The sequence below is a fragment of the Scleropages formosus genome, chromosome 18 (assembly GCF_900964775.1).
Source record: "Scleropages formosus chromosome 18, fSclFor1.1, whole genome shotgun sequence".
NCBI lineage: Eukaryota > Metazoa > Chordata > Actinopteri > Osteoglossiformes > Osteoglossidae > Scleropages > Scleropages formosus.
Genome location: NC_041823.1, coordinates 10,268,525 through 10,294,142, shown reverse-complemented (window position 1 = coordinate 10,294,142; position 25,618 = coordinate 10,268,525). Strand labels below are relative to the sequence as shown.

At 44.0% G+C, this 25,618-nt stretch overlaps 1 protein-coding gene and 1 long non-coding RNA gene across 2 annotated transcripts in view; one reads left to right on the top strand and one right to left on the bottom strand.

The window, feature by feature from the left end:
- Nucleotides 1–5,611: 5,611 nt before the first annotated feature.
- LOC114912555 (uncharacterized) lies at nucleotides 5,612–8,682 on the bottom strand. The gene is made up of 3 exons (XR_003798317.1): nucleotides 8,404–8,682; nucleotides 8,233–8,274; nucleotides 5,612–5,887 (listed from the first exon to the last, which is right to left on the bottom strand). It is a non-coding gene; the product is annotated as an uncharacterized LOC114912555 (long non-coding RNA).
- A 95-nt stretch (nucleotides 8,683–8,777) lies between these two features.
- Nucleotides 8,778–25,618, top strand: part of LOC108940524 (exostosin-1a-like) — a 52,615-nt gene continuing 35,774 nt past the window's right edge. Inside the window, exon 1 of the mRNA XM_029259932.1 lies at nucleotides 8,778–10,582. Within this exon, the coding sequence (XP_029115765.1) occupies nucleotides 9,582–10,582 (1,001 nt within the window). The 5' untranslated portion in view covers nucleotides 8,778–9,581. The remainder of the gene's footprint in view (nucleotides 10,583–25,618) is intronic.

Below are 25,618 nucleotides of genomic sequence, written 5' to 3'. Positions count from 1 at the left end.
CAATCTCCACTTCACCTACACTGATAGCAGTGTGTTCTCAAACTTTGTCACCAGGGCAATTGCAGCATGTTGAAGATCGGAAATCACACCGTCCGCTGCCAATTACACCTATTTCTGTGGTGAAACTAGAGCCATGTACAAGCTCTATTCTTTCCAAATTTGATGTTATGTTATCTCAGGGCTTTTACTAATCCTTTTGTATTTATTTAATTTGTCATTTTAGTTAATTTTTTAAGGATTTTCTGATTAAGTATATATTGTGGAGCAATAAATAAGTTGTAATTCTACATGCATAGGAAGGTTTATTTTTATGTATCTGGAGGACAGTTCAAAAACCACACTTGATTCAACTGAGGAATGGTAAAAAAATTAAGGCTGCCATCAGTCCCTTCTCTAGAGTTGTTTCTTGTTAATTAGCTATATCTTTTCACAACAGTTGTTTTGATACAACATAATTTGGTACTATTAGTGACCCAGAGAGCTCATATGCTTTACTGCTTTCCAATAAAAGTAATTACGTGTGGAGATTCTCCAGTGTTGGAAATGTTTAATTGCCTGATCCTTAACACATATGTGTTTAAGATAAATAGTTTGTTGCTTTATTTCCAGGAAAGTTTGCTCAAAGCACTTTGAAAATGTTTTAATGGACTATACACAGGTAGGTCAAGGTTGTGATGATGAGTTGGACCTTACCCTCCCAACCCTTAGACTGGGCCTCATACCTCATCAGGTAGTAAAGTTTTCTGTCTTATATTTTTGCTGTTATTTGTCTTCATTGGTAAGTTTTTAAAATGGTTCCTTTCTATTATTACAGAGAATTGAACACTTGTGGTTTTACCAAGGAAGCTAGAACTCAGTGAGTTTTGATTAATCGTCACTAATGAGCTACACCTTGTTTTTGGTGTTGTTCAGATGGAGGATGTTAAAGGCTGTCGTATAGCAGATAAAGACCTACATTGAAAACCCAATGGTTTCTGGTTTAAGATCCCAGAGTGACTCTGCTGTTGCATCCTCAAGGAAAGTAATGGAATTGCTTCTATAAACACCTGGCAGCAAATGCAGCTTAAAAGGTTTAAGATGTGAAAGTTGCTAGGAGAGTCGGGGGGGGGGGTGTCGTCATTTTATCTAGGGTGTACCCTGGTTAGCCTTGGTCCCTATGCTTCTATGATAGGCTCCAAAAATCTGCAACCCTGACTTAGGATAAGTGGCTATTGATTGCTTTATATAAATAAAATACTCACTCCCTTCTTTACACTGTTTAGCGTAGCTGGTGTAGGAAAATGTACGTGTTTGTATAAGGCAGGAATTTGAGTACACCTGGAAAGCACCTGTCTGGGACCAACTAGACAAAAATGTAAAAGCAAAGTAACACACAAGCGTTCTACATCTCTGGGAACTGCTGCAGAAGAGCCTCTGAAGATGTGGTACGTCATTTCCTCATTCCAAATTTCATCCTAATGGCTTATTTAAAAAAGAAAAAAATCTTCCCAGAAAGAGTACCCAACTTTTCATCGGTACTGTATGTCATTGTTGCGAAATAGTGATTCAAGCTATGAACAATTTGCATATAAGGACATTCACTGCAGGATGTGACAGCCCATCAGATGTAACCAGCCATGGTGAGGTTATTACACCCCCCATCTTCCTGTTGAAAAAACGTCAAGCTTTAGTTATCTGCCGCATTAATTCAGAACTGCCTGTCAGAACAACACGTCTAAATTAATTCTGATAAATCTTGACATGAGGGTGGCGCAGCAGGTTTGGCCGGGTCTGGTGGGTCTGGGGTTCGAGTCCTTTTTAGGGTGCCTTGTGATAGACTACCGTCCTGTCCAGGGTGTGTCCCCTCCCCCTCCTGCCTTATGCCCTGTGTTGCTGGGTTGGGCTCCGGTTGGCTGTGACCCTGTTAGGGACTGTGTGTGTGTGTGTGTGTGTGTGTGTGTGTGTGTGTGTGTGTGTGCGCAAATCTTGACATGTGGGGGGGCGTGGTGGCATAGTGAGTTTGGCCTGTGCCCGCTGTGTGGTGGGTCTGGGGTTTCAACCACCGCTTGGGGTGCCTTGCAGCAGACTGGCGTCCTGTCCTGTCTTGGGTCTGTCCCCTCCTCCTTTGTCCTTGTGCCCTGTGTTGCTGGGTAGGCTCCAGCTCACCGGGACCCTGCTTAGGACAAGCGGTTGTCAAGATTTTTTTTTTCTTTTTTTTTTTTTTTTTTCCCCCTCCCCCCCTTGCAATTGCTGCATTAAGCAGCCATATGTTTACTGTGGATTATTCTAAAATTTATGGGTCAGTCTTCAGAGAGTATCTGTGGGGAAGTTGAAATTTATATTGTCAAAAATTGTTTAAATTCTACAAATGACACACGGAGAAAAAATTTGTTTTTCCTAAGTTTTTAGTTTAGGTAAAAATTAACTTGATTTACATGTTAGCTTTTCATAGTCTTGGTGAATACAATCAGTGTTTAAGCAAATCAGTCTAATGTGTTCTAATGGTATTTTTGTTGACAGTTATGCAAGCGTTACGGTACATTAAGACATGCAACTCGTTGCACCGTTACACCTCCCCCCCCTAGTTTCAGCGTTTCAATATACATTACACTTAGTCTTGATGTTTTCTTTGGCTGCATTTCAGGAGGGACTGATGTTAACGTTACATTATTGTTTCCTTGATGTGGAATAATGCCATTACTGTCACTGGCTGTTTACTGTAGTGAGTGATTCTTTGTCCTTCTCTGTGACGTTTGTGCAGGAGTGGGAACGCACACAAGTGATTTACGTCACCCACGAGATAGATTTACTGTGGATTTGTTGCACTCTGTCTTGAGGTTGTAGATTACAGCAGCATTGTTTTGAAGAAGGGTGGCAGATTTGGTCTCTTTGGAGTCTCTATACTTGGCTACACATTGTACCAGCAAGAGGGATGAACAGCACTAGGTACCTAGTGTTGAACTAACATGAGGGCAACAGGGTGCCATAGTGGCTATGCAAAAGAAGAACAGAGTACAGAAAATCAGAAGGTTGTTCATTTGAGTCCTAACCAAGCCCCTTAACCATAACTGCTCCAGTAAATGTCAAAGTGTATATAGTAACTATGAAGACATGGTGTCAGTTTCTAAGGTGTATGGTGAGCGTGGGGTTCAAGTCCAGTTCATGGTATGAGGAGTTTGCATGCTTCTTCCCATCTTTTGCATTTCTCAGACATGCACGGAAGAAAGCCTGGGCAATCCTCTTCTGTTCCTCCCCTCCCTCGGCCACCATGCAAGTGGTCTCTGTTAGATTTGTCTTGATGGCACATCCATCCATCTATACTAACTGTTTTAAGAATATTAATTCATTTTCAATGCATTTAATAACAGACATTATCAAATAATATCCACATTAATAATAATCTGTCCCATGCATTGTCTCAGTGGTCTGGAGTCTGTCCCAGAACCACAGGGCATAACATTCTGGACCTAGTTCCATCCCAGGGCAAACACACAAATGCATTTGCATATTCCATTATTCGTTTAGCTGACACTTTTCTCCAAAGTGACTTAGTGTTGACTTTCTTACAATGACTTCACCTATTTATACAGCTGGGCAAATTTGCTGGAGCAATTCAGGGTAAGTAGCTTGCCAAGGGGTACTATAACGAGAGAGGGGATTTAAACGCACAAGCTCCCAAACCAAAGGGGGTAGCTCTAATCACTATGCTGCCCGCCGCCTCCCAAAAAACACTAAGAACAATGCGGAGCCTCTAATTCACCATGAACAAATGTCTTTGGACTGTGTGAAGAAACCAGAGCATCCAAAGGAAACCCACATGAACATGAGGAGAACATGCAAAATACATACAGACTGAGCAGGATTCAAATCCACCTCCAAACCCAAAGCTCAGGCAGGAGCTGAGAAGCACCAGCACTTGCTGCTGTGCCACCATCTGGCCTAATAATATGACAAGTAAAGAAAAGGACTACTATAAATACAACATACTACAGCATGTGGGCAACAGAATAACGCAAGGTCAGAAAAAGTCTAAACACATAGAGAGACGCTACAGAACTGCTTACGAAACTCTCCAGCAGTGCCTTAGCCAAAGATAAGCATATTTTTCTGAAGAATAAAATGCCCTTTGTTATCAACGTCAGCTGCAAGAACAGTGTTCTGGATCAGAGCACAGAGATGCATTGTGCATCGACCGCGCCGAGACGACAGGCTGTGTGGCCTTGGAGTCTTTGACTCCCAGAAACAAATTAAACCAAATTTGTGCAGTCCCCTCACTGCGGTTAACTCTCCTGCAAAATTGCACAAGCCATTTCACATAATAAGTGTTTGTGAGTCAGCGGCAGAAGGGTAAATTTAGAAGCAATCACGTTGATAAAGAAAATGTCTTGAGTCTCATGACTTGACCATAACGTGACCAGAACGTGTCTGGCGAGAATCCTAGTATTTGATGGTTGAAGCCAAATGCATTCAGGAGACGTAAATAAGCCGTTTCACTGTTAATGCAATTTGTGACCTTGCACCCCTGCATGGGTTTCAACGATGAGGCAAATAGCATAACCTAAAGGGCAAATGACATATGAACAATTCAGAGATGATATAAATCTGTTCAGGCTTTCAGTGCACACACAAAGCAATTATTCTCATTCCTGTTACACCAACTCTCCAGTTCACCTACCAAAATTATGTTGAGGGTCTGTCTCCAAGTAACGCAGTCACTTTGATGGGAGGACAATTACAACCAGGCTTTTGAAGGTAAGAAAACATGTTTCGGATGATGGGATTTTGTTGGAGTGCCTCTTGAATACCATATAATGCTAACCACATTATTCTTCCCTTGCAACATCAAAGGGAAAAGGGCCAAAACACAAGATTGCATTAGCATACGTTTAACGTCATGTTTTTGCAACTCTCACTTGACACAGAAACCTGAAACAATACTGCTAAATACAGCTGGATGAGTGTGTCCATTTAGACCAGCATTGAGGTGTCCCAAAACAGCAGCTTCAGTCACTCTGCTTCTTGGAGCCTTGAACACATATGGAACACCTAAACCCTGTTTCTCGACACCTAAGTATTGACTAAGGTGCTCTTTCCCTCTCATATACGAAAGAACATGGTTCTTTTCAATTTTAGATGAGTATTTTCTGCACAACCCTGCAAAAATGATTTTATCTATCTATAGGTCTGCCTGTCTATTTATTTTAGTTTATGCCTTTCCCCAGGCAACTTACAAAGATGTTTTTATACAAAACAAAAAATTTTCATTTTTTTGTTCTGTTCTGCAATAGCATACCTTTCATTTTACACATAACAGCTTTGACACAAACAGGTAAAAATGTCCAAATCTGCATTCAAGCCATTATTACATATGTAATAGAAGAGGTTGTATATACTGTATATCAGAAAACATGTTACATTTCACGTTACATTTTACACTGAACAGAAAAAATAGCAGTGCCCTCTGAAACCTATGCAACCAGGAATTTGGGGGTGGGGGTCTTTTCCAATGTTTGATACATGAAGCAACACATGTATCCATTGGCCCTAAAACACGACCACATCATTGTGGAACATATGCTCTTGCAGTAAGAACAACCACAATACGTACTCCTTTTTCATCCCATTTTTCCATTTTTCCATCTCTGTTCTTTGTGTTGTAATTTCCCCATCTGCTTTGCATGTGAAAGCTCCAGCTTACCCATCAGGCCATTGGCAGAACCCACCCAGGTCCTGGTGGTGTGCTGGGTTGGCACAGGTAATGGAGCCCAGGTCGCCGTGTGGATGCTTTGGTACAGGGTGCTGCTGCGACTGCCAGATGTTGACCAGCACATTATAGGTGGGGGGTCGTTGTAGGTAGCCAAGCTGCTCAGATTTAACATTGAAGGATAAGAATTTCCAGGGTGCTGAGCTGGTGAGAGAGAACAGAGAGAAATAGTGGACCAACAGGCGTGAAGAACATACGTAAAGTACCTTGCAAGCGTTTTCAGACCCTACACCAATTCTCTTACTTTACTGAATCAAAAGCAGTAAATTATAGTACGGTGTTTTCTCTCATATTTTCTTTCAAAACACTGAAACTCAAAATGTATTACTTCAAGGTGACATTGTTTTTGTTATAAAATATCTTCAGGAAAATAAAATAACTGAAATATGCTGTTGTCGTAAGTATTCGGATCCCATACGTTAATCATTCGTAGAGCCAACTTTTGCTGCAACAAAACCTCTAAGTCTTTTTGGAGTAAGTACAACAAATAAAATTGAAGTCATTATGGATAAGTCACAAACCAAAACAATGCAATTTAATTCTGTATATGAAGAAAGGAAGGTTGAAAATTTCAAGTTTTTTTGTTCATGCATCAAAAGAGCATAGTAAATCCACCTCAAATATCATTTTGTATGGACTTGAGTGGGTAACGGCTCTGAGGCAACTCCGTTTTTTTGCTATTGATTTTTATTTAAAATGAGGGGGTAGGCGACACCGAGTTTCTCGCCTTGGATTTCCACAATAGACGACACGAATCTTGTGATGGGAGAAAGCATTCATCTTCCATCACAATGTGTGATAGCATCGTGATGCATCACGAAGATCTATTTTTAAGCCAAAAGTGTAAAGCCAGAGGTCTGTGGAATGAGAACCTGGGAGGATGCCACAGAGCAACATCTGGGATCGCAGCACTCATCTCATTTTCTCCTTCCCCTTTCTTCTCTTTCTGTGCTATTCCACCTCATACATCTCCCCAGAAAATATATTCGGCTTCTCTGTGCACATTGCATATCTATTTATACCTTTGTGTAGTCGTGGTGATATTTCTTTTGGTGACGGTCCGAATGAAAGATTAAAACACAATTCAGCAGAAAGGAAGATGAGAGCAGATAAAAGCCCGTACGACTCCTCAGACTTATATAATGTCATACATCAGACATATTTGCTCACAGGTGACTTTTTACAGGGGATTTTGTTCCAAGTTGAATTACACAAGAACAGCCATCCTTGTCGTTCCGCTTCCATCCATGGACAAAGAGAATCCATAACCATAACCAATGACACCGTCAGCGGACTACCAGATGTGGGCTAGTTAGCGATACACCCAGTACAACCGCCTGGACTGCTAATAATATTGCTAATTTTCAATGTGTAATGACTGTACAGAATAGATACAGTGAAAATGTTCCACTCAAATTCACTGCTATGAGGCGACAAGATAACGGTTTCCTGTTCAGCGTCACTGTAACTCATCTCAAGCTCACTGGGAAAACTGAATATAAGGCATTTGTATAAGAATGTATTAGGATGTGTATGAGTGGATCAGTGATTACTGGCTGTCAAAATGTGGCTGTCATTATAAATCTCATTAAAACATTCCAGTGATAGGCTTTGCAGACTTAATACTAACTCTTTTATAACTGAAAACTCTTCTCAAGTTAAACTTTTAATTTTACGCATCAAGCATATGCCAAAGCTCCAAATCTTTATTCGCACAGTACGAACATCTTGTCAACTGAAGACCAGTTTAATGCAATTATTTGTTTAAATCTGAGGGTCCTGGGTTTGAGTCCCACTCCTGCTGATGCTCCCCACAGCAAGGTCTATTTCACCAGCAGGTAGGGTATCATTTAGCGCTTTCACCTTGCAGTTTGAAGGTCCCTGGTTTAAATCCCACTGTGAATGCGGTACCCTTGATCAAAGTACCTACCCTGAATCGATACAGCAAGAATACCATGCTGGATAAAAGAGTGAAAAATTCTAATTCGCCTTGAACCAAGGCATCGGCTACATTGGCTATACTGTATCATGCTTAATAAAAAAATTTTGCTGCACACTGATGCACAAATTAAGTGGAAAAAGTTAACAGTTCTTCAGTACGCCTTTATCTTGCGCACAGTTAAAAATATTGAGAAAGTAAACTGTGCATTCCCGTGTTGACCTTTGCATAATGTTCACCGTCCCTCGAAAACAGACGATACGTGCTGTGGCAGATGCAGGACACGTATGTGCTAGTATGGTACAGATATCTGTATCTACAGGGTGAGGAACCCCAACTTTGAAGGATCTCTCAGGTCCAAGGATGGAGCTCAGGTGCTTCAAAAAGCTGGACGCACCTTGTGACATATCTCATATTGAAATGAAATGTTGAGGTAGCGCAAAATACCTCATGCCAGCTTGTTAAAAATGTTCTAGTAAAAAAAAATCCACAAAAATCAAAGATCTTTGTATTTCGATTTATAAAGAAGTGTAACGTTTAACTGCGTCACCTCTTCTGTGAGGTTTCTTTCTTTTCCTTTTCTCTTGATTTCCTGTGACAGAGAAAGTGAAAACGGATTAGGCTGAGCCGAAACACTCGTGCACAAACTGGAGGTACATCTCATTCCGTGCCTCTTTCATCACTTTCAAAACTCATAGGTTGTATCAATCAATGATTGTACCTGAAAGAATAGAGAAATTCAGCCATATTATATGGCATTATGGGCTCATCCACAAAGTCTTGCTGCTGCTCCTCGCCATGCTAAGGAAGAATTCTTGACTTTAATTAAACGAGAAGTTCATTATAAAAAAGTTTCCTTCTAAAAATACGCTGGCAGAGTTGCATGCAATTTTTCCCTTATATTATTCAGCATCCTGTGTCAGCGTGTATAACTTCGCACCGCTCGCGAAAATTGCGCCGAGGCGCGCGTCACTGCGCGTGTCACGGGCAGGCCCTCGCGCTCAAAGGGTGCCGTGCAAGTGCCGCCTTATCCGCACGCGGCGGGAGCGGACCAATGGGAAAAGTTCGGTCGCGTGACGACAGGAGCGTGGCGTCGGCTGCGGTCGCGCGGAGCCAGGAATGCTGGAGGTGCGCGTGCGGAACCAGCGCAACACCTGGTGCGTAGGAACCAGAGCAGGAAGGCGCTACATGAGGGGATGTTATCTGCCGTTTAAGATGCACTTTTAGTCAGGCACCGCTTTTGTACGTCGTTAATGTCACACACGTTTCCGGTTCGCGAGCACTTTTTTTTTTTTTTTTTTTGCGTGGCTGTTTATTCTGTCGTGTCGGGGAACTCAGCGGGGGGTGTTGCAGCCAGTTGTTGTGGTGTACACGCGCTTGTTCTGGGTAGGACTGTTTCCAAGAAGAAATGATGGAGAAATAAATAAACGCATGATGTGTTTTTGCGACGCTTATTTCCACCCATGAAATAAATGCACGTGCAATAGGCTGCTGTGCAAACAATGTTTACGACGTTGGTACTAGTTGGTGCGCGACGAGTGTTCCGCGCGACGCGGCGCACCGGGCGCGAGCCGGCGCCGCAGCAGGAGTAGATTTAAAAAGTGGCCGAGCCGCGTGCGCATTGGCTCGCGTGTGGGCAGATTGATCGCTCAGCCTCCCGGAGGGCTCGCTCGCGCGCGCGCGCGCCGCTGGCGGAGGGGCTGCCGCCGTGCACGCATAAAAAGTGGTCCCCATGCATGCGCTGCATCTGTCGCTGGCTCGGGAAAGGGAGGAATCCGAGGAAGGTTGTCCCCGAGACAAGTTTGCGGCGGATCGGCGGAAGATGGCGGAGCGCCGCGGCCGGACGCCGTGACGCCGGTGGTGAGAGCGAAACTTTGGGGCTCGTCGAGGAACATCTGGATGCGCGCCGCGGGACCCATGCAGGCCAAGAAGCGCTATCTGATGCTAATGCTGCTCTCCAGCGGCGCGTGCTTCGTCCTGCTCCTCTGCTTCGGGGGCGACCCGGCCGCCAGGCAGGGCAGGGTGAACCGGCGAGCCGTGCGCGGCAGCCCCCGCGGCGGGCGTCCCCGCGACCGCGCGCAGCCGTGGCCGCGCTTCTCGGACCCGCTGCAGCGCTTCGCTCCCGCCGCCCCCGCCGGCGACCGGCTGGAGACGGAGGAGGAGGAGGAGCGGAGCCGCCGGAGGCACGCGCAGCCCGACGGCGACGCGTCCGCGGGCGCGCGCTGCTCCATGGACTCGTGCTTCGACTTCTCGGCGTGCGCGAGGTCGAGGAGCGGCTTTAAAGTGTACGTCTATCCCAGGCACAAGGGCGAGAAGATCTCGGAAAGTTATCAGAATGTACTGAGCGCCATCGAGGGCTCCAGGTTCTACACGGCGGACCCGGCGGAGGCGTGCCTCTTCGTCCTGAGCCTGGACACGCTGGACCGGGACCAGCTGTCGCCCCAGTACGTCCACAACCTGAAGACCAAGGTGCAGAGTCAGCCCCTGTGGAACGGTGGCAGGAACCACCTGGTCTTCAACTTGTACTCCGGGACCTGGCCGGACTACGCGGAGGACCTGGGCTTCGACGCCGGCCGGGCCATGGTGGCCAAGGCGAGCGTCGGCACCGAGAAGTTCCGGCCCAACTTCGACGTGTCCATCCCGCTGTTCTCCAGGGAGCACCCCAGGACCGGAGGGGAGAGGGGCTCCTTGAGGTGCAACACCATCCCGCCTTTCAGGAAATACACGTTGGTGTTCAAGGGGAAGCGCTACCTCACCGGCATCGGCTCGGACACCAGAAATGCCCTGTACCACATCCACAACGCCGAGGACATGGTCCTTCTCACCACCTGCAAGCACGGCAAGGACTGGCAGAGACACAAGGACGAGCGCTGCGACTGGGACAACGCCGAGTACGACAGGTAAGGGTTACCTGAGCACCTCGCCTGCTCTTCTCCTGCTCTCTGGCGCTGCCTGAACATCCGGGCATTTGCTTTACCTCGCTTTACCTCACCGCTCCCGCTGTTCTGCTGTCGGCGGATGCGAGGTGGCGGCTCACCCGGTGAACCGATGGAGGACTTCGTCGTTTCCCGGCACACGCGTTGCATTTGGCACCTGTGCCGTTGATCTAGTTCTGTAGTTGGCCTTCTGTAAGCGGGTTAACTCTATCCTTTGATTCCATGTATTCATACTGAAACAAGCTCTGAATTTTGCCACATTTGTTTCTTTCATCTGTACTTTGCTTTCAAGCTATTAATTAGCTCCATATATGATAATAGGAATCATCAAGTCAAACAAGGCACTAGCTGTGTAAGTGCACAGCTGAAAACTTAAGACCTCTTTATCATGTCAGTTATTATAGGCTAGCTTTCTTTTTATGTTGCCCAAAAGTAACTTTTGAAATGGATACTTTTGCTGCATTGCCATTTATTCTGTACGTTATACGAGTCTTTGTTACAAAGTCAGTCTAGAGCAGTGGGTCTCGAAATGTGTTGGACAGATGGACCCTTTGCCAAAATGAAAGATACGATGGACCACCTGTGGCCTACAGCTGTTTCTTAGTATAAATTCCACAGTTCAGTATTCCAACATCTCTTACTAAATGTATTTATGGAATTTTTTTTTACATAAGAATGTATTGAAGTTTCCCATTAATTACAAAGTTCATGTGAAGAATGTTGCTGTTGATGAGATAAGGAGGTGATATCTCGATCCAAGCTGGAGAACTTTGGTTTCATGTCAGGCTAAATATTTCATAATTTCTTTTTTTTTTTTTTTTTTTTTTTAAATGTTGGTTGATGGATGAATTGATGCCGCTAAATTAAATTTTACTGTGACAAGCAGATTAAAATTAGTGCAAGCAAAAGGATACAGTTGGTGCTCAGTTTTTATCTAGAATGAGAACAAAAACAAGAAATTTAAAAACTTTTTTTTAGAGCAATGACAACAGAATGGAGTTTTGAATACCATGCATAGAAATAAAGTGCAGTGCCTACGAAGGAGTGATGACCGAGGTGGTTTGATGATACGATGCTCATTCTGTCATGTTACTTGAGGATGTAATGCGTCTGCGAATAGTAGGCATGTTTAAATTTTAAAAATGGACTTTTGTCTTTTTTTTTCTTTTTTGCATTTTCCGTTCAGTTTTGTTAGATTAAACGTACTTTGGGCGTTAGTTCCTGCAATATGTCAGTGTTTGGAAAAATATTCCACATTCTTGGAAGTAGCAAACTTTGGCTACTTCCAAGCACCAAATATTCCAGTACCTTTTAGGATCTGATGCTTTCTAGAATTTTTTTGGTACTTTCTAGAATGTTCTGGTGTCTTCTGGAATCTTTCAATGGCTGTAAAGTGTCAAACTAAAAGTGTCATTCTAGAATAACTAGTGGTACTTTTGTAATCAGTAAACTTTAACTAGTCATAATCAACATACAAATTGACATAACTAAGAACTTTGGAAAATTTTTGTTGGCTTTTGTTATGAGCAACACTTGTAGATGTGACTGTCATCTTTTGGACCCCTTGGCTCATGTATGCAAGCCATGCTTTGAGAAGTATTGATCTGGAGGAGACATGAATATTGAATCTGTAGTCTGTCATATTCATTTAAACTTCCACTTTGACATTCGTATGATTGCCCATTTTAGATGCTTTTCACAGTGGTGCCTTTACAGTAATTTGCTGATGTCTTTCAAATGCACATGTAAAATTTTACTTTTCGAAGATTTTCAAATGAAAATAAACGTTAATTTTCCTATATAGTAAACCAGATTTTTTTTTGGCACTTGGAGCAACTAAACCCGTTAAAGCAACTGATGGTTATTCAGTGAAGTCGCAGGACTCTTGTTGAATCTTAGAATTCATCCTGTTTTGTGCTCACTTAGAGAATGGAGGTGTCAAGAAAGGTGGACCCAGAGTAAGGAGAACTGGGGCATTTTAGGTTTGAGTAATTGGAGTAACTGCAGTGTTTGATGGTACAACTTGGAGGACTGTCTGAGGGATGAGAAATGTGTGGTCTGAGTTCAAAGAAAGGCAGGAATTTCAGGTTTCACCGTCTTTCCTCTTTGTCAAGTAAAGAGTATGGGATCTCCGCAGAAACTGGACCTCTTGTGGTAGACAACTGTTGGGAGGGGGGTGGGACTTATCTGCTGTCACGGCAACAGATGCACCATGGCAGAGTTGGTAAGCTGCTAAAAATCGATGATCTACCCACAGAGCTCATCATCACCTCTCTCCGTCAGGGAGAAATCATATCTTCTCAGCCCTTGCCAAGACCTGACAATCCGGACGCTGGAGCAGATATCATCTTTGATCGTCCGTGGCAACTGGCAGATGGTCGGTGCTTTTGCAGGGAAAGCCACCGTGGTGCTTTTGCTCGCAGGTGATGGTACAGCCCTTGCCTTCGGTGAAATGTATTTGGGAAGACCTTGGAGAGGAGCAGACTTTCTCCCCCCCTTCTGTGTTCTTTCTGTGTTGTTCTCTCCCCACCACTGGAGTTCATCAGATAAGTTATACCATCGGGGTGAGCTGTTCATCTCCTCTTTAGACCAAACACTTCAAGATTATCCGTTATGATTATTGTTGGCATATTTCCATGTTGAGTAGTGTTTTTTTTTTTTTTTCCTCTCTTCCTCTTGGTATTGACTTGATATTAGAATAAACATCATTAGGTGTTTATTTTTGGGGGAAAGAAACCGTTTTAGTGAGCGGTGGGTGACTGTTTTGGACTCCTTTAACAACCTTGCCAGCCAAGGAAGTCAGCTCGCGCTTCCTGCGGGAACAGGGCCTGCAGCACATGTCAGGACAATAATTGGGATGCGGAGACATCTCGGGGAAACTTAGACTCGTTCTGGCCATTAATTCACGGGAAGTTTTTAAAATACATGACATTCAGTGCTTGCCAAGGCTGCGGATTAACTGGTTTATATGCAGCTGCAGAGCCTCGTACCATGAAATTGGTAGCATCGCTGATTAACCCACTGGGATCCCTAGCATTAATTTGAACATTCTGCACTTACTGAGTGCATGTGAATCAGATATATGTGTGTGTGTGCGTTTCTTTGCAGTTTGATGCAGGAATATTTTTAAAGAAGCAGTTTTCAATGGAGAGAAGAAGAACCTTCCTCTTGCACCCTGAGCAATAGTAGCTGGCACAGGCTTCAAGAGTTGTCTTATAGACCACAGGCTTAAAGTGATGGGAAGACTCGTCTCTGTTGCAACACTGTGCATGGGGGAAGGTAGAAGTATTGATCCCGACCATCCCCATCCGTGGTGGTGGTGGTGGCGGTGTAATGTACAAGGCCAGTGCTCCTTGTGATCCCGGGGGGCCAGGGAGGGCCGCTCCTATTTCAGGTGCTGCGGTAGATGCTGCAGGGAGATACAGGGCTCCCATCTCCTATATCCTCTTCGATAATGCTGTGGTCCTCTTTGCCCCACCCCCCACCAGTTGTCTACCACAAGAGGTCCACTTTCTGCAGAGATCCTCCTGGAGCTTAACGCAGATGCTTGTGGGTGTCTGTACTTTTTGGTAGTGTGTTATGGAATTTTTTTTTTTTTTTTTTTTTTTTGCATGCAATTTAAGTTTCTTTTTCTGTGAACATCTTGCTCTCCATCTGCTTTTTGGGGAGTGACATGTGAAATCTTGTCTTGCATACAGAAAGTCTCATTATCTGGTCATGTTAGTGTTTCTCTTTGATGTTTAAATACCAAATTCTGTTGGATGACCTGCATACTCATTCATTTAAATAGAACAATGAAGTGATGCAACCTTTTACAAGTAATTATGCTTATGTGTTGCTTTACAGCGATGTCTAGTGCAGTAAGTAGGAGAATCGTTTTTGATGTACTTCTAAATATTTTCAACATCTGCTTCAGTAACCTGCTATGCAATCAGCTGTTTATTTAAAAAAAAAAAAAAAAAAAAAACGGAAAGGTCACAATGACTTATGAGTAAGAACTTGCTGGTAATTTTGGCATCCTCCATGTAACATGACTAATACTGTATAGAGTGGTGGGCTACATCAAGGGAAAAGAGCACAGACCGTGGTTTGGGTATGAATTAAATGGTCTACCAGCTTTGCCCAGAACTTCGCAGCATCCATTATGTAGTGCGGCGACGCTTCGCTTTTGAAAGACCCACATTCTTCTCCGGGTTCTTCATATGTTAACATTAAAACAGCAGCATCTGAATTTTTTATTTTTTTTTTTTTTAAAAGAGCCAGATAAATATATGCTATTAAAAATAGAAATCTGTTAACATGGTTATTTAACCTGGAGTTAAGGAGTCTTTTTAGATTACTGACAAAGCCACACACACGCTCACTATTCTGGCTTTTGCGCAGCTGATAATGAGCCTGTAATGTTCGAGGCTCTATATGTTTTATGTTCCTGGACAAAAGGCTTGTGTAACAGTAAACTGGCACGATACCTGAAGGTGTGCAAGATGGTGAAAGATGGAGCTCAAAAACAACGAACAGTGGATGACTGCACAGTGCAGCGCTTCAGGGTGTCTGTGGCGGTGTGCCCTCCTGTAGATTCAGAGTTGGTGGGCAGGTGTGTGTGTGTGTGTGTGTGTGTGTGTGTGTGTGTGTGTGTGTGTGTGTGTGTGTGTGTGTGTGTGTGTGTGTTTCTTTTTTCCCCCCATAATATTTTTGTAAGGTAGAGCAGGTGGAACTGTTTATGTATGATTTCTTTTCCCAGATTCTCACTAACAGTTTATTGAAGACGGCAGCAGATAAGGCAGGAGCACCATAAAGAGAAGAGTTTACGTGTAGAAGGACCTTTTTTTTCTTTTAATAGCACCTGGGCAGCAAGAGCTGGATGCTTGTGATAGGGCAGCAGGGTGACTCGGCAGGAAGCAGAGGTGCTTCTCAGGAGCTGGGCTCTGGGGTTGGACTTGGTTTCAAATCCGGCAGTGCCTGTGTGGAGTTTCCACGTTCTCAGCATTTGTGTGGGTTCCCTCAGGGTGCTCTGGTTTCCTCCCACAGTTGGTCATTTAAATGCTTGTAGTGTGTGCGATTGCTCTGTGATGGGTTGATATCCCCTTGAGGGTGTACCCTACTTCTCACATTGTGCTTCTGGTATCGGCTCTGGACTACCACGGTCCTGCATTCGATTGGTTCGTACTGAAATAGTTACACTGCTGTGAAAAGGTATTTGCCCCCTCCCTGATCTCCTCCATTATTGAACATTTTTGACACCGGATGCAGGTCGTCAACCAAAATGCAAAGAGCTGAAAAGGGCCTGAGAGAATAAATACACTTCAAACGTTTATTTGATTTAAAGCAAAGCTATGAAAGTGTAAGTGGGTGGGTGGTGCCTGACTGACACCTCTCAAGAGGCCATCCCTCCAAATAACGATGAATAATGACGACCAGCTGCAGAGCTTTTGAGCCCAGTAGAAGGACCATAAAAGCAGTTGGCCTGAAGACTTTGGAGAGAGTTGGGGAGGTGAAGGCTGTTTTGTTTTCGGTTGCTGCTTTTTGGACTAATGAGAAGTCTTGTCTTGATCTGATCCTCTTTGCTCTAAAATGAATCGGTTTTGTTAAATTCCGCTGTCCCCTGCCTTGGTCCCTCTACGTGGCTGTCTCGACAACGCATGTGGCCGGCCACACACGACACCAACCGGCACTGCGTGATGAATTAATTGTGCCCTGCTGAGATGAGCCCAATTAAAGGAATAATTGGTCATGTGATTGAGCACAGCCAGGTGAAATTACTTCCTCCAGCCCTCTTCAATATCGGCCTCGCCGAGTTCGACTCTCGCCGTCAGTCAAGTTGCCAGTCCAAGGATTCAACAAGCACGTCAACGTCATGCAACAATCAAAGGACGCCAAGAGGGGAGCAGCTACTTTTCTGCGGCACTGTAGTTCGGAGATCTCTTGCAAAAGCCCGGTCATCATACTTATTCGATAGACCGTGCTAAGGAGAAACCTGTTGCTTCAGTGTATTAATTGGTTACGCGTTATTGCTCTGGCTGGTTGAAGCCGGTGTAAGGAGCTACCCAACGATCACGTCAGAGATGTTATTAATTGGGCCGATGTGCTTGCGGAGCTTTCGTTCGGTCATAAGGTGTGACCAGAATTCTCTTAACATAATTACATATATTACTTTGGATGTAATGTGAAGGTAAATATTTATAGGTCCTCAACTATCATTTCTTCGGTCTCCTGGGGAAGAGAACTTTAATCTGTGGTTTTGTGGTTTGTTGCTGAGCTGCAGAATAAACAATAAATGGTTTATAACTGAGATATATTTTTGCGCCACTTGGAAAATTTCTTTGTGCTTTCAATTATAATCTGCTTCTCATCTGTACATGCGTTCTCAGCTCGGTCACGGCTCGATTTTAAACCATTAAGGCCTGCACCCAGGCTCCACCTAGGCGTTCGCATAAAAGAAGGAAAATTGCTTTCAGACGTCTTCAGTTTTTCTTCTGCTGTGGAGAAATTTCCACAGACCAATGTTCTTTCTGCATAATCCTGTTATTTTTGTCACTTTAAATCTTTGGAAAGGCTCCTTGTAGCCGAGCGTTTGGTACGTTCCCTTGCAGCTCGAACGTGTACAGTCGCGCTCTGCAAGCAGCTATGATCCGTCCATCTATTTTCAGTAACTCTGTCCAATCCAGGGTCGTGGTGGTTCAGAGCCTATTGCAAGGGTGTAAGGCGGGATACCTTGCGTCGGGTGGCAGTGCATCCCATGGCCATCACATGGTAAGGGCAATTTAGAGACACCAGTGCACCTGAAACACACGTCTTTGGACGGTGGGGTTGCAACCAGGGCACCTGAAGGAAATCCGCTCAAACACAGGGAGAACATCCAAACTGCACACTGCAGTCTTAGTGGAACCCACAGATCAGGAGCTGTGGGGCAAGTGTGATTTGCTTAGCCACAATTCTGCACCTATGATTCTGCCTTTAAATCTCAATTTAAGAAATACTTATACATTTATAAGGAATATGTATTATATGAACATTTTGTTTACTATATGAAGTGTAGATTTATAGTTGGATTCTCATTCCTCATGAAAATCCTCCCACCCTTTTTAATTATATTAAAAAAAAAAAAAAAAAAAGTTTTTACCAGTTTGGAAGTGGGGAGCTGAGATTGCTCACATTTTCAAAGATGCTGTTTGCTGGTCTATTCCTAGCTGCAGGTATGCCTGTTTATTCCCCAGGGTCTGCGCTGTGGGAAGAGGAATTCTGGCAAGTGTGTTTTTGCTGCAGGGCACGGTGGAGCTTCTTTGGCAGTTCTCCGACAACTTGATCTGACCGAGTAACTCCAGGGAGGCTGCGAGTGCTGGAGGACCTGCGGGGCACCGGCCGCCTCTTGCCCGTATCCTGGACGCTCTGCCAGTATTATGTGTGCAGCGCTCAAACCGGGGATCCCAAAAAAAGATGAATTTCTCATGTCTTGGAATGTTGTTTGCATAATGCTCGTGGGTCTGAGCTCTGGTGAGAGTCCCATAAGTTTTAAAACTGAAGGGTGTTTTTTTTTTAAATCCCTTCAGGCATCTCGTGCCATAACTAATAAAGAGCTTCTAGGTATCAGTGATATGCATCCGTCACATAAACTGTTGGGATTTTTTTTTTTTTTTTTCTTAACTGTTTGCAAATGAATTATTGGATTTCTGTTTATGAGGAATGGGAAAATGTTGAGCATCACTAATGCACGTTCGTAAAGATTGAGGCTTTTTGAAACGAGAACTGCGGTTCATGCCGCATTCATTTGACAATTTGCCATTACTATTTTTTTCAGAATTTCAATAAGCATTTTTTTTATTCATGTGGCTGTATAATGTATAGCATGTTCCCGTCCTGGGTGTGTCCCCTTCCCCCTCCGGCCTTACGCCCTGTGTTGCCGGGTAGGCTCCGGTTTCCCGTGACCCCGTGAGGGACAAGCGGTTCTGAAGATGTGTGTGTGTGTGTGTATTTGCATAGCAGAAGCCATTAAACAAAAAAAATGATTTTAGTTGACAGTACTGGGCTGGGTTATTGTCAAAAGAGATGGAACATCTGATCCCAAGTTTAGTCCCACTTTCCCAGTTATGTGGAACATGCTGAAATGGGTAAATGAGCTGTTAGGAGGTGGAAAGGTCTCTGCAGTGGTTTCCGCCTCTCTTTTGGAGAGTAACCGGCGTTTTTGTGTAGCACTCTTCCCAGCATGCTCCCTCTGATGGTTTATTAACATAGAACAGTGCATGAATACATAATGACATTCATCAAGGAGCATCAGTAATCGAAGCGATGTGCAGAAAAACGCTGCTCTGGGGAGGAGCCAGAAGGCGACGGAGGAGAGGAAACAAAACCTCTGGTAGAGGAGAAAATGTCTGAGTGCAAGGCAAAGCTGGCCACTCGCATCTTCTGGGGTCCAACGTGATCCAGCAAGGGAAATGTCACTATTATTGTGGGTCGTGTCCGGCGGGTCAGAAGGTAACCTACACGCTCCCTACTGGAGAGCCCTGGCGCTCAGTGTGTGTGTGTGTGTGTGTGTGTGTGTGTGTGTGTGTGTGTGTGTGTGTAATGAGACACTCTTTATCCAACAGATGCTCAAGGTTCCCATTCTTGTGTGATGGATTGCTGATGGAATTTGACGTTTGTTTCGGTTGATGATGGAGGCCATTCGTCAAGTGCAGCCTAGTTGTATTTCGGGAAAGAAGTTCGCTTGTTGTAAGGTGGACGAATAGGCTTGGAACTGGAAAGTCACTGGAAAAATCATTAACTAGTCTTCATTTCCTCAAGCACGGTTTTTAATACAACGTTTAGATAAGCTTAGTTGTTGTTTAGTTGCAAATAAAAGCTAAAAATATTCAAGCTGCCATTATTACCTTATTTCCCCGGTTTTTTTTTTGTATACGTTTTAAAAAGAAAAACAATTCTGAAATTTTCCTGATGTGTGGACAGTGTGCTGGTGAAGATATGCTTCATAAACCTGTTCCAGCTTGGATCAGGAAAAACCCTATTATTAAAATGTAGTAGTCTTGGAAAATGTCTGACGCACAGATCTGTTTATTTCCCCCCATTCGGCTCGTTAGATAGCGAAGACGGATTCCGTCGACAGAAAATTTCCATTTCTTTCTTCTTCGGCGCTGTCGAGCGGAGCCGTTTCTTGAGGAAAAAGAATGTTTCTCCGGTCAGACGTTGCTTATGTAACCGATTTGGCCTTTTTGAGTTTAGCGGCTTAAATTTAATAAGGGCTTCATGCTGTCACTCGTTATGCCTTGTATTTACTGGTATATTTATTTCGTAACGCATACTCGTTCCAGAGAATGCCATTGTTGGTAATTACAGGTATTCTCGTAGTACCCATAAGTGCTCTTAATTACTTATTTTACGTAAAAGTGTGATATTTACTTTTTTTTCCTTCCCATCGAGCTGAGGCTTTTCTCCAAAGCCACTTTAGAATTATTTACCCATTTAAATAGCTGGCTAATCTTACTGGAGCGATTTTTAAAGGCAAGTACCTTGCTCAAGGGTAGTGCGGCTGGAGGCGAGACTCGAACCTGTGACCTTCAGCCTTCGGGGTCCAAAGCCAGCAGCTCTAACCGCTACGCTACCGGCTGCCCCGATGCGGAAGAAAAGTTCACACGCGTCGTTTTCACGCCACCTGTCGAGAGGCTACGTGACTTTTTGGAGAGCGCAGCCGCTCTGGCTCCTTGTTCACCGTGGAGAGCTTCGGAGATCGGAGCGGCTTCTCTCTTTGCGGCCCAATTTCTTGTATCTCCGTTGTGCTGCTGTCTCGATGGCGCTTTCTCCTGTACGTTCTCTAACCCCGCATTATCAACCACTGCCAACTTCTCACGGTGAGCAACGGACCACAGGTAATGCGCAGCCTGTGCTGCTTTTCTTAAACTCCTAGGCCTGTTTTAAGACCGCTAGTAGCCCTGCACGTTTCTACTCCGCTTTGTCCTCCTTGTTTTTCTTCCGAGGGATCCCTTGTTCGAATGTGACCTCGTTTTCTTCTGGCTTCCCTTCGTGTTATGGGCGGACGTACGGTTACTTAGTTATTAGTCCGAATTTTAGCGGCATTACCTTATAGGAATGGCCTTCGGAACATCGTTCTGTATTTTTTTTTTTTTTTTCCCCTATATTAGCTTATACCCTGTCTAGCCCTGCACCCCATGCATTAGGAAATCAATCGTATCACTGCAACCCTGCCTTTGGATAAGAGGTTATTGATACCGAGTGAGTATTATTTGTTCATTTAGCTGACACTTTTTTCTCCAAAGCAGCATACAGTGTAAATGTACTTCCATACAGTTGGTAATGTTTTCTGGATCAATTTAGGGTAAACTGAAGGTCAATGCAGCAGGAGGTGGGGTTCCAACATTTGATCTTTGAACCTGAAAGGTAGCATAGTGGTTAGAGCTTATTATTATTACTAATTTTTGTATTGTTGTACGTATCACATGGGTTAAGAGCCGCTGCCTCAAAGTCATAGGATCTGGGTTTGAATCCCCCTCCTGCCGTAGTAACCTGGTACTTATCCTGAATTAGTAAAACGGGAAAAATTACCCAACTGCTCAAATGGGTAAAGCACTGTAAGTAGCATAGTATACCGAACTTGACTCTGCAAGTTGTGTTATGCAAAGGTGCGAGTTAATGAATTAATGTAGTATTCGCTGTGGAATTCTAAAAGAGGGCATCGCATTTCTGGATGTGCGATCTTTCTTTATTGGAGGAACAGTAAGTTTCCAAAGTTTTTTTTGTCTTTTTCTGGGCAGTTTTCTCTTGTATTGTGTTCTCTCCTTGAACATGCCTTGTTCGTACCTTTAGTTTGTAGAGTAATTGCCTCCGAGCGCTACGGAAGATTGAGCATTTCGACAGGGACGGTTCCTGGCTGTTCTGTGCATTTCCATCTTTTTTGTTTCTGCTGCTCGGGTATCTCCTGTGTAGCTCTTGTTGTTGCTGACAGGTGTTCCTTTTACGCTTTTTTTTTTTATGTTGTCTGTTCACTGTTCTCTTCCCTTCTTATTTGATTTATTTTTCTTTTTTTAAACTTGCATGTAGTGAAAAATTTAGAATGTGACATTTCCATGACAACGAGTTGATGTTAAGCCCTTGGCAGGTAGTCATTATGGACTTTTTTTCAAGACTAAATGTGAACCCGTGTCCAGAATGGTGGTGGTGGGGGGGGGGAGGCAGCAGTGGCAAACATTGTGTACTTTGCTTGAAATCTTCATAAAGAGGAGGCAAAATTCAGCGGTCAATTTGTGTCACACCGGTGAATGTGCTTCTTGCGGCACAGCCCGTTCGTTCCCTTTCTTTTGTACAAAAGCTCGCGTGGCGGAAGTGCGCTTTGTCCTTTTACGTTCGACTTGGCTCTGAATAGGGCGGGGAACAGCGATGCTGGCATTTCGATCTCGCTTTTAAAAGAGGTAAATGCGAAAGCCAAGGTAGGTCGCAAACGGTCGAACTGATGTCGGACTCTTGAGTTCCAAAGCACTCTACGCTTATTGCCAAGTAATGTTGTTCGCCTTGCCGACAAGGCAAAGTGAGACTTGGTTCACAACTTCTTTACTCTTATCATACAAACTGAGCTCCAAAATAAGTCAAGCAGCTACTGTGTGTGTTTTTATTTTTTATACTGATAAGGGTATGGAATGGAACTGCATTCTCCGCCACTATTCAGTCTCCCAAAACCCGGTTTTTATCTAGTCTGTGATTATTAATACCACCCGCTCATCTATATGGTCTCCTCTAACTGGTTCAGGCCCGTGACGTTTGGTGCGCCGGCCAGAACTTAACCCAACTTTGAAAATGGTACTTTACGACTGCTCGAGACCGAGATGCGCTGCGTTGTGGGAACCGCGAAGCCACGTGCTCAGTTGCCGTCCGCAACTCTGTGGCGTTGCTTGCGTACGTACTTAACTGTGTGTTTGCGTCCTCTGTTTTCCGCCGCTGTGATTTCATGTTACAATTATTCCTTTGCTGTAATGTGACCTAGAGCCTTCCCCAAGCCATGCCACACACAGACTCACTCTGTCTGTGTATTTTATGAAGTCTTTTAAATGTTTCATATATGCTAGACCCTTCCTAAATAAAATTTGCAGAAGCAGCTTGCGTTGCCCTTCAAATGCAGTAATTAAGCAAATGCACGCACGCGCGTGCGCATTGTCTGAAACCGCTTGTCCCGAGCAGCGTCACGGTGAACCGGAGCCTGACCCGGCAACACGGGGCGCAAGGCTGGAAGGGGAGGGGGCGCACCCAGGACGGGATGCCAGTCCGTCGCAAAGCGTCCCAAGCAGGGCTCGAACCCCAGACCCGCCGGGAAGCAGGACCCGGCCAAACCCGCTGTGCCACTGTGCCCCCCGTTAAGAAAATAACGAAGTTTATAGTAATTTCAAGTACAAGATAACTAGAATGAACGTAGTGAAAGCAACATTGTATCACGCTCTTCATTTGATTCTCCTGGCGTGACCTTTCTTTGACAGAAAAAGTACACCACAACCCCTTTTTGCTTCTCCTGCGTTTTGATTAGTCACAACATCCCCATCTTTTTTTTTTTTTTTTTTTTTTTTTTGGTCTCTAACTAGAAAGTGGCTGAAGACTTGGGTTGACTTGAGTGAATGTCTTCAAAGTAAAAAGTTATTTCTCGCAGGAAAAGGATGACTGATGTTATTGTGTTCTCTGTATGAATTTCCTAGAGTGTTTTCCTTAATCATACAAACTGTGTGTGTGGTGCTTTTTTTGGACAGTATTCCACATGGGTCTCTGATCCGAGGGAAATGATTATTCCGGAGTCGCTGCTGAGTGGTTCGCTTGTCCCGGAGCGAAACACGCCAGTTAGATTTACGGGCTGGTGAAATCTTTAGCGGGACTCCAGCAGCAGCAGCTATTGTTGAGGCTGCAATTATCGGTCTGGATTTAAATGCAACTGAGAATGTTCCTTCCCAGAAATAAAAAATTTAATAAGTCCCCTAGCTGTCGGAAGGAGACTGAGGAAGCTTTTGTATGTGTAGTGAGTGGTAAGATGAAAGACGTTACGTAATGCATAATTGTAGTTTTCTGACAGAACGACTGTACAATTAAAAGCAAAAAAGATATGCTTTTTTTTTTTTTTAAAAAAAAAAAAAAAACTGATTTCTTTTTACAGTGGCAGATTCCACTTCAACAGGTATACTTACATTTATTCACTTAGATGCTTTTCTCCAAAGCGGCTTACACTGGATACTATGTAGCGTTATCAGCCCACACACCTTATTCACCGCGGTGACTTACACTGCTAGATACACTACTTACACTGGGTCACTCATCCATACATCAGTGAACACACTCTCTCTGTGTCACTCACACACTATGGGTGAACTTTAACAGTATGTCTTTGGAGTGTGGATGGAAACCAGAGCACTCAGAAGAGACCTACACAGACACGGGGAGAACATGCAAACTCCACACGGACCGAGAGGGGTTCAAACCCACGTCCTCTCGCGCCACCCAGGCGCTATGAGACGGCAGCGCTACTTGCTGTGCCGCCGTGCCGCCCCGTATACTACTCTTCCGCTCACGTGGAAGAGGTGAGTGTTTCCTCAGTCCTCCAGGTCTGTCTTGCACTTTTTCAGTCTCACTTGGCCTCTTTTTGCCACAGCAAATGTATTCATTTTAGTGGTCTCTCTTGCAAGTTTTTCTTTCTCCCGCAAGTTACCGGAATCATTGACTCACTCGTACTTTCTCGCTTTCACGAGTGCATCCTACTTTCGCTCTCCTTCGTATGTTCTCCGTTTTCCAGCGCCAGTAAACCCTTGCAGCTTTTTCCGGATTCGCAGAATTTTCAGCTCTTGCCGATCTCCTCGTCTCCCTGCTTTTATTTCCCGTCTCATTAAAGCGTCCCGTACCGCGGTCTTTCCCACCTTCCGCATTCAAACAAGCTGCCGATCATTATACCTTCTTAAAAAATGGCGCTTGATGTGTCAAACCGCAGAATTTCTAACCTTTACCTCTTGTTTCTCTTAAAAACCCTTGAACTGCCTTATTTAGCTCCAAATTCTAGTCTATTTTTATAACTGCAGTGGATATTCTAGAACCTGCATTTGGCTTTTTTTTTGACAAGCTGTGAGTTGCTACATTTCCCCCCCCAGCTTCTAAATTCTAAAATATGTTGTAGTCCTGTTTTTGGTGGTATTTTTGGTCAGTTGGCTGTGACACGTACTCACTGCACAGTTCTCACGCATGTGTATAGCGAATGAAATAAAATGCAAAGTTCCCCATGGTTCTGTTTATGGACCTGCTATTTTTTTCTTTCCGTTAAGAAGTTGTAAAGTGCTTTGAGAGAATTCTCCTAAAGTAGTAGATGTAAATGTCGCTTACGCCCTGGAACTTTTCTTAGCTCGTTTTGGTTTCTTTAGTTACTTGTACGAAAGTATCGCTACGGTTACCGAACATCAAGCCGTCCTCGTATAATTCCTGTTGTGGTTATCGCTTGAAGTGGACATCTCAAATCTATGCAGATTTTTTTTTTTTACTCTTCTGGGTTGCTTTTTTTAGTCACTAGTCATCTTTAGACTTTCAGGCTTGCTGTTAGGACACCGCAGAGTGTGTAGCGAATGCCATCGGTCTTTAGCTAGTGTAGATAAGATAGCAGGGGGACTTTTGGAACTTCTCCTTTTTCTTGTCTTCTCATTTACCTGAAGAGACTTCATAATTCCCCCCCACACACTCTGAAAGAGCTTAGAACTACGTGTTGAAGCTGATATACTGTATATGTGAAGGGAAAACAGTAACAAATCTGTTAATCTGAGAAAGTAAATGAAAGGTGATGATGTAGCCGGTACCTCAATAGTGACATTCCTCAGTGTCTATAGAGCGGCCATATCTCATCTTCCAGGAATTAGTGTATTTTCTCATTTTTCATTCCATGTTGGGTTGAAATGGATTGATTTTTTTTTTTTTTTTTTCTGGGCTGAGGAGCTTCAGCTATATGGAGGGGGTGGATGGCAGCATGAGGATGATCTGAACAGCCAGGTC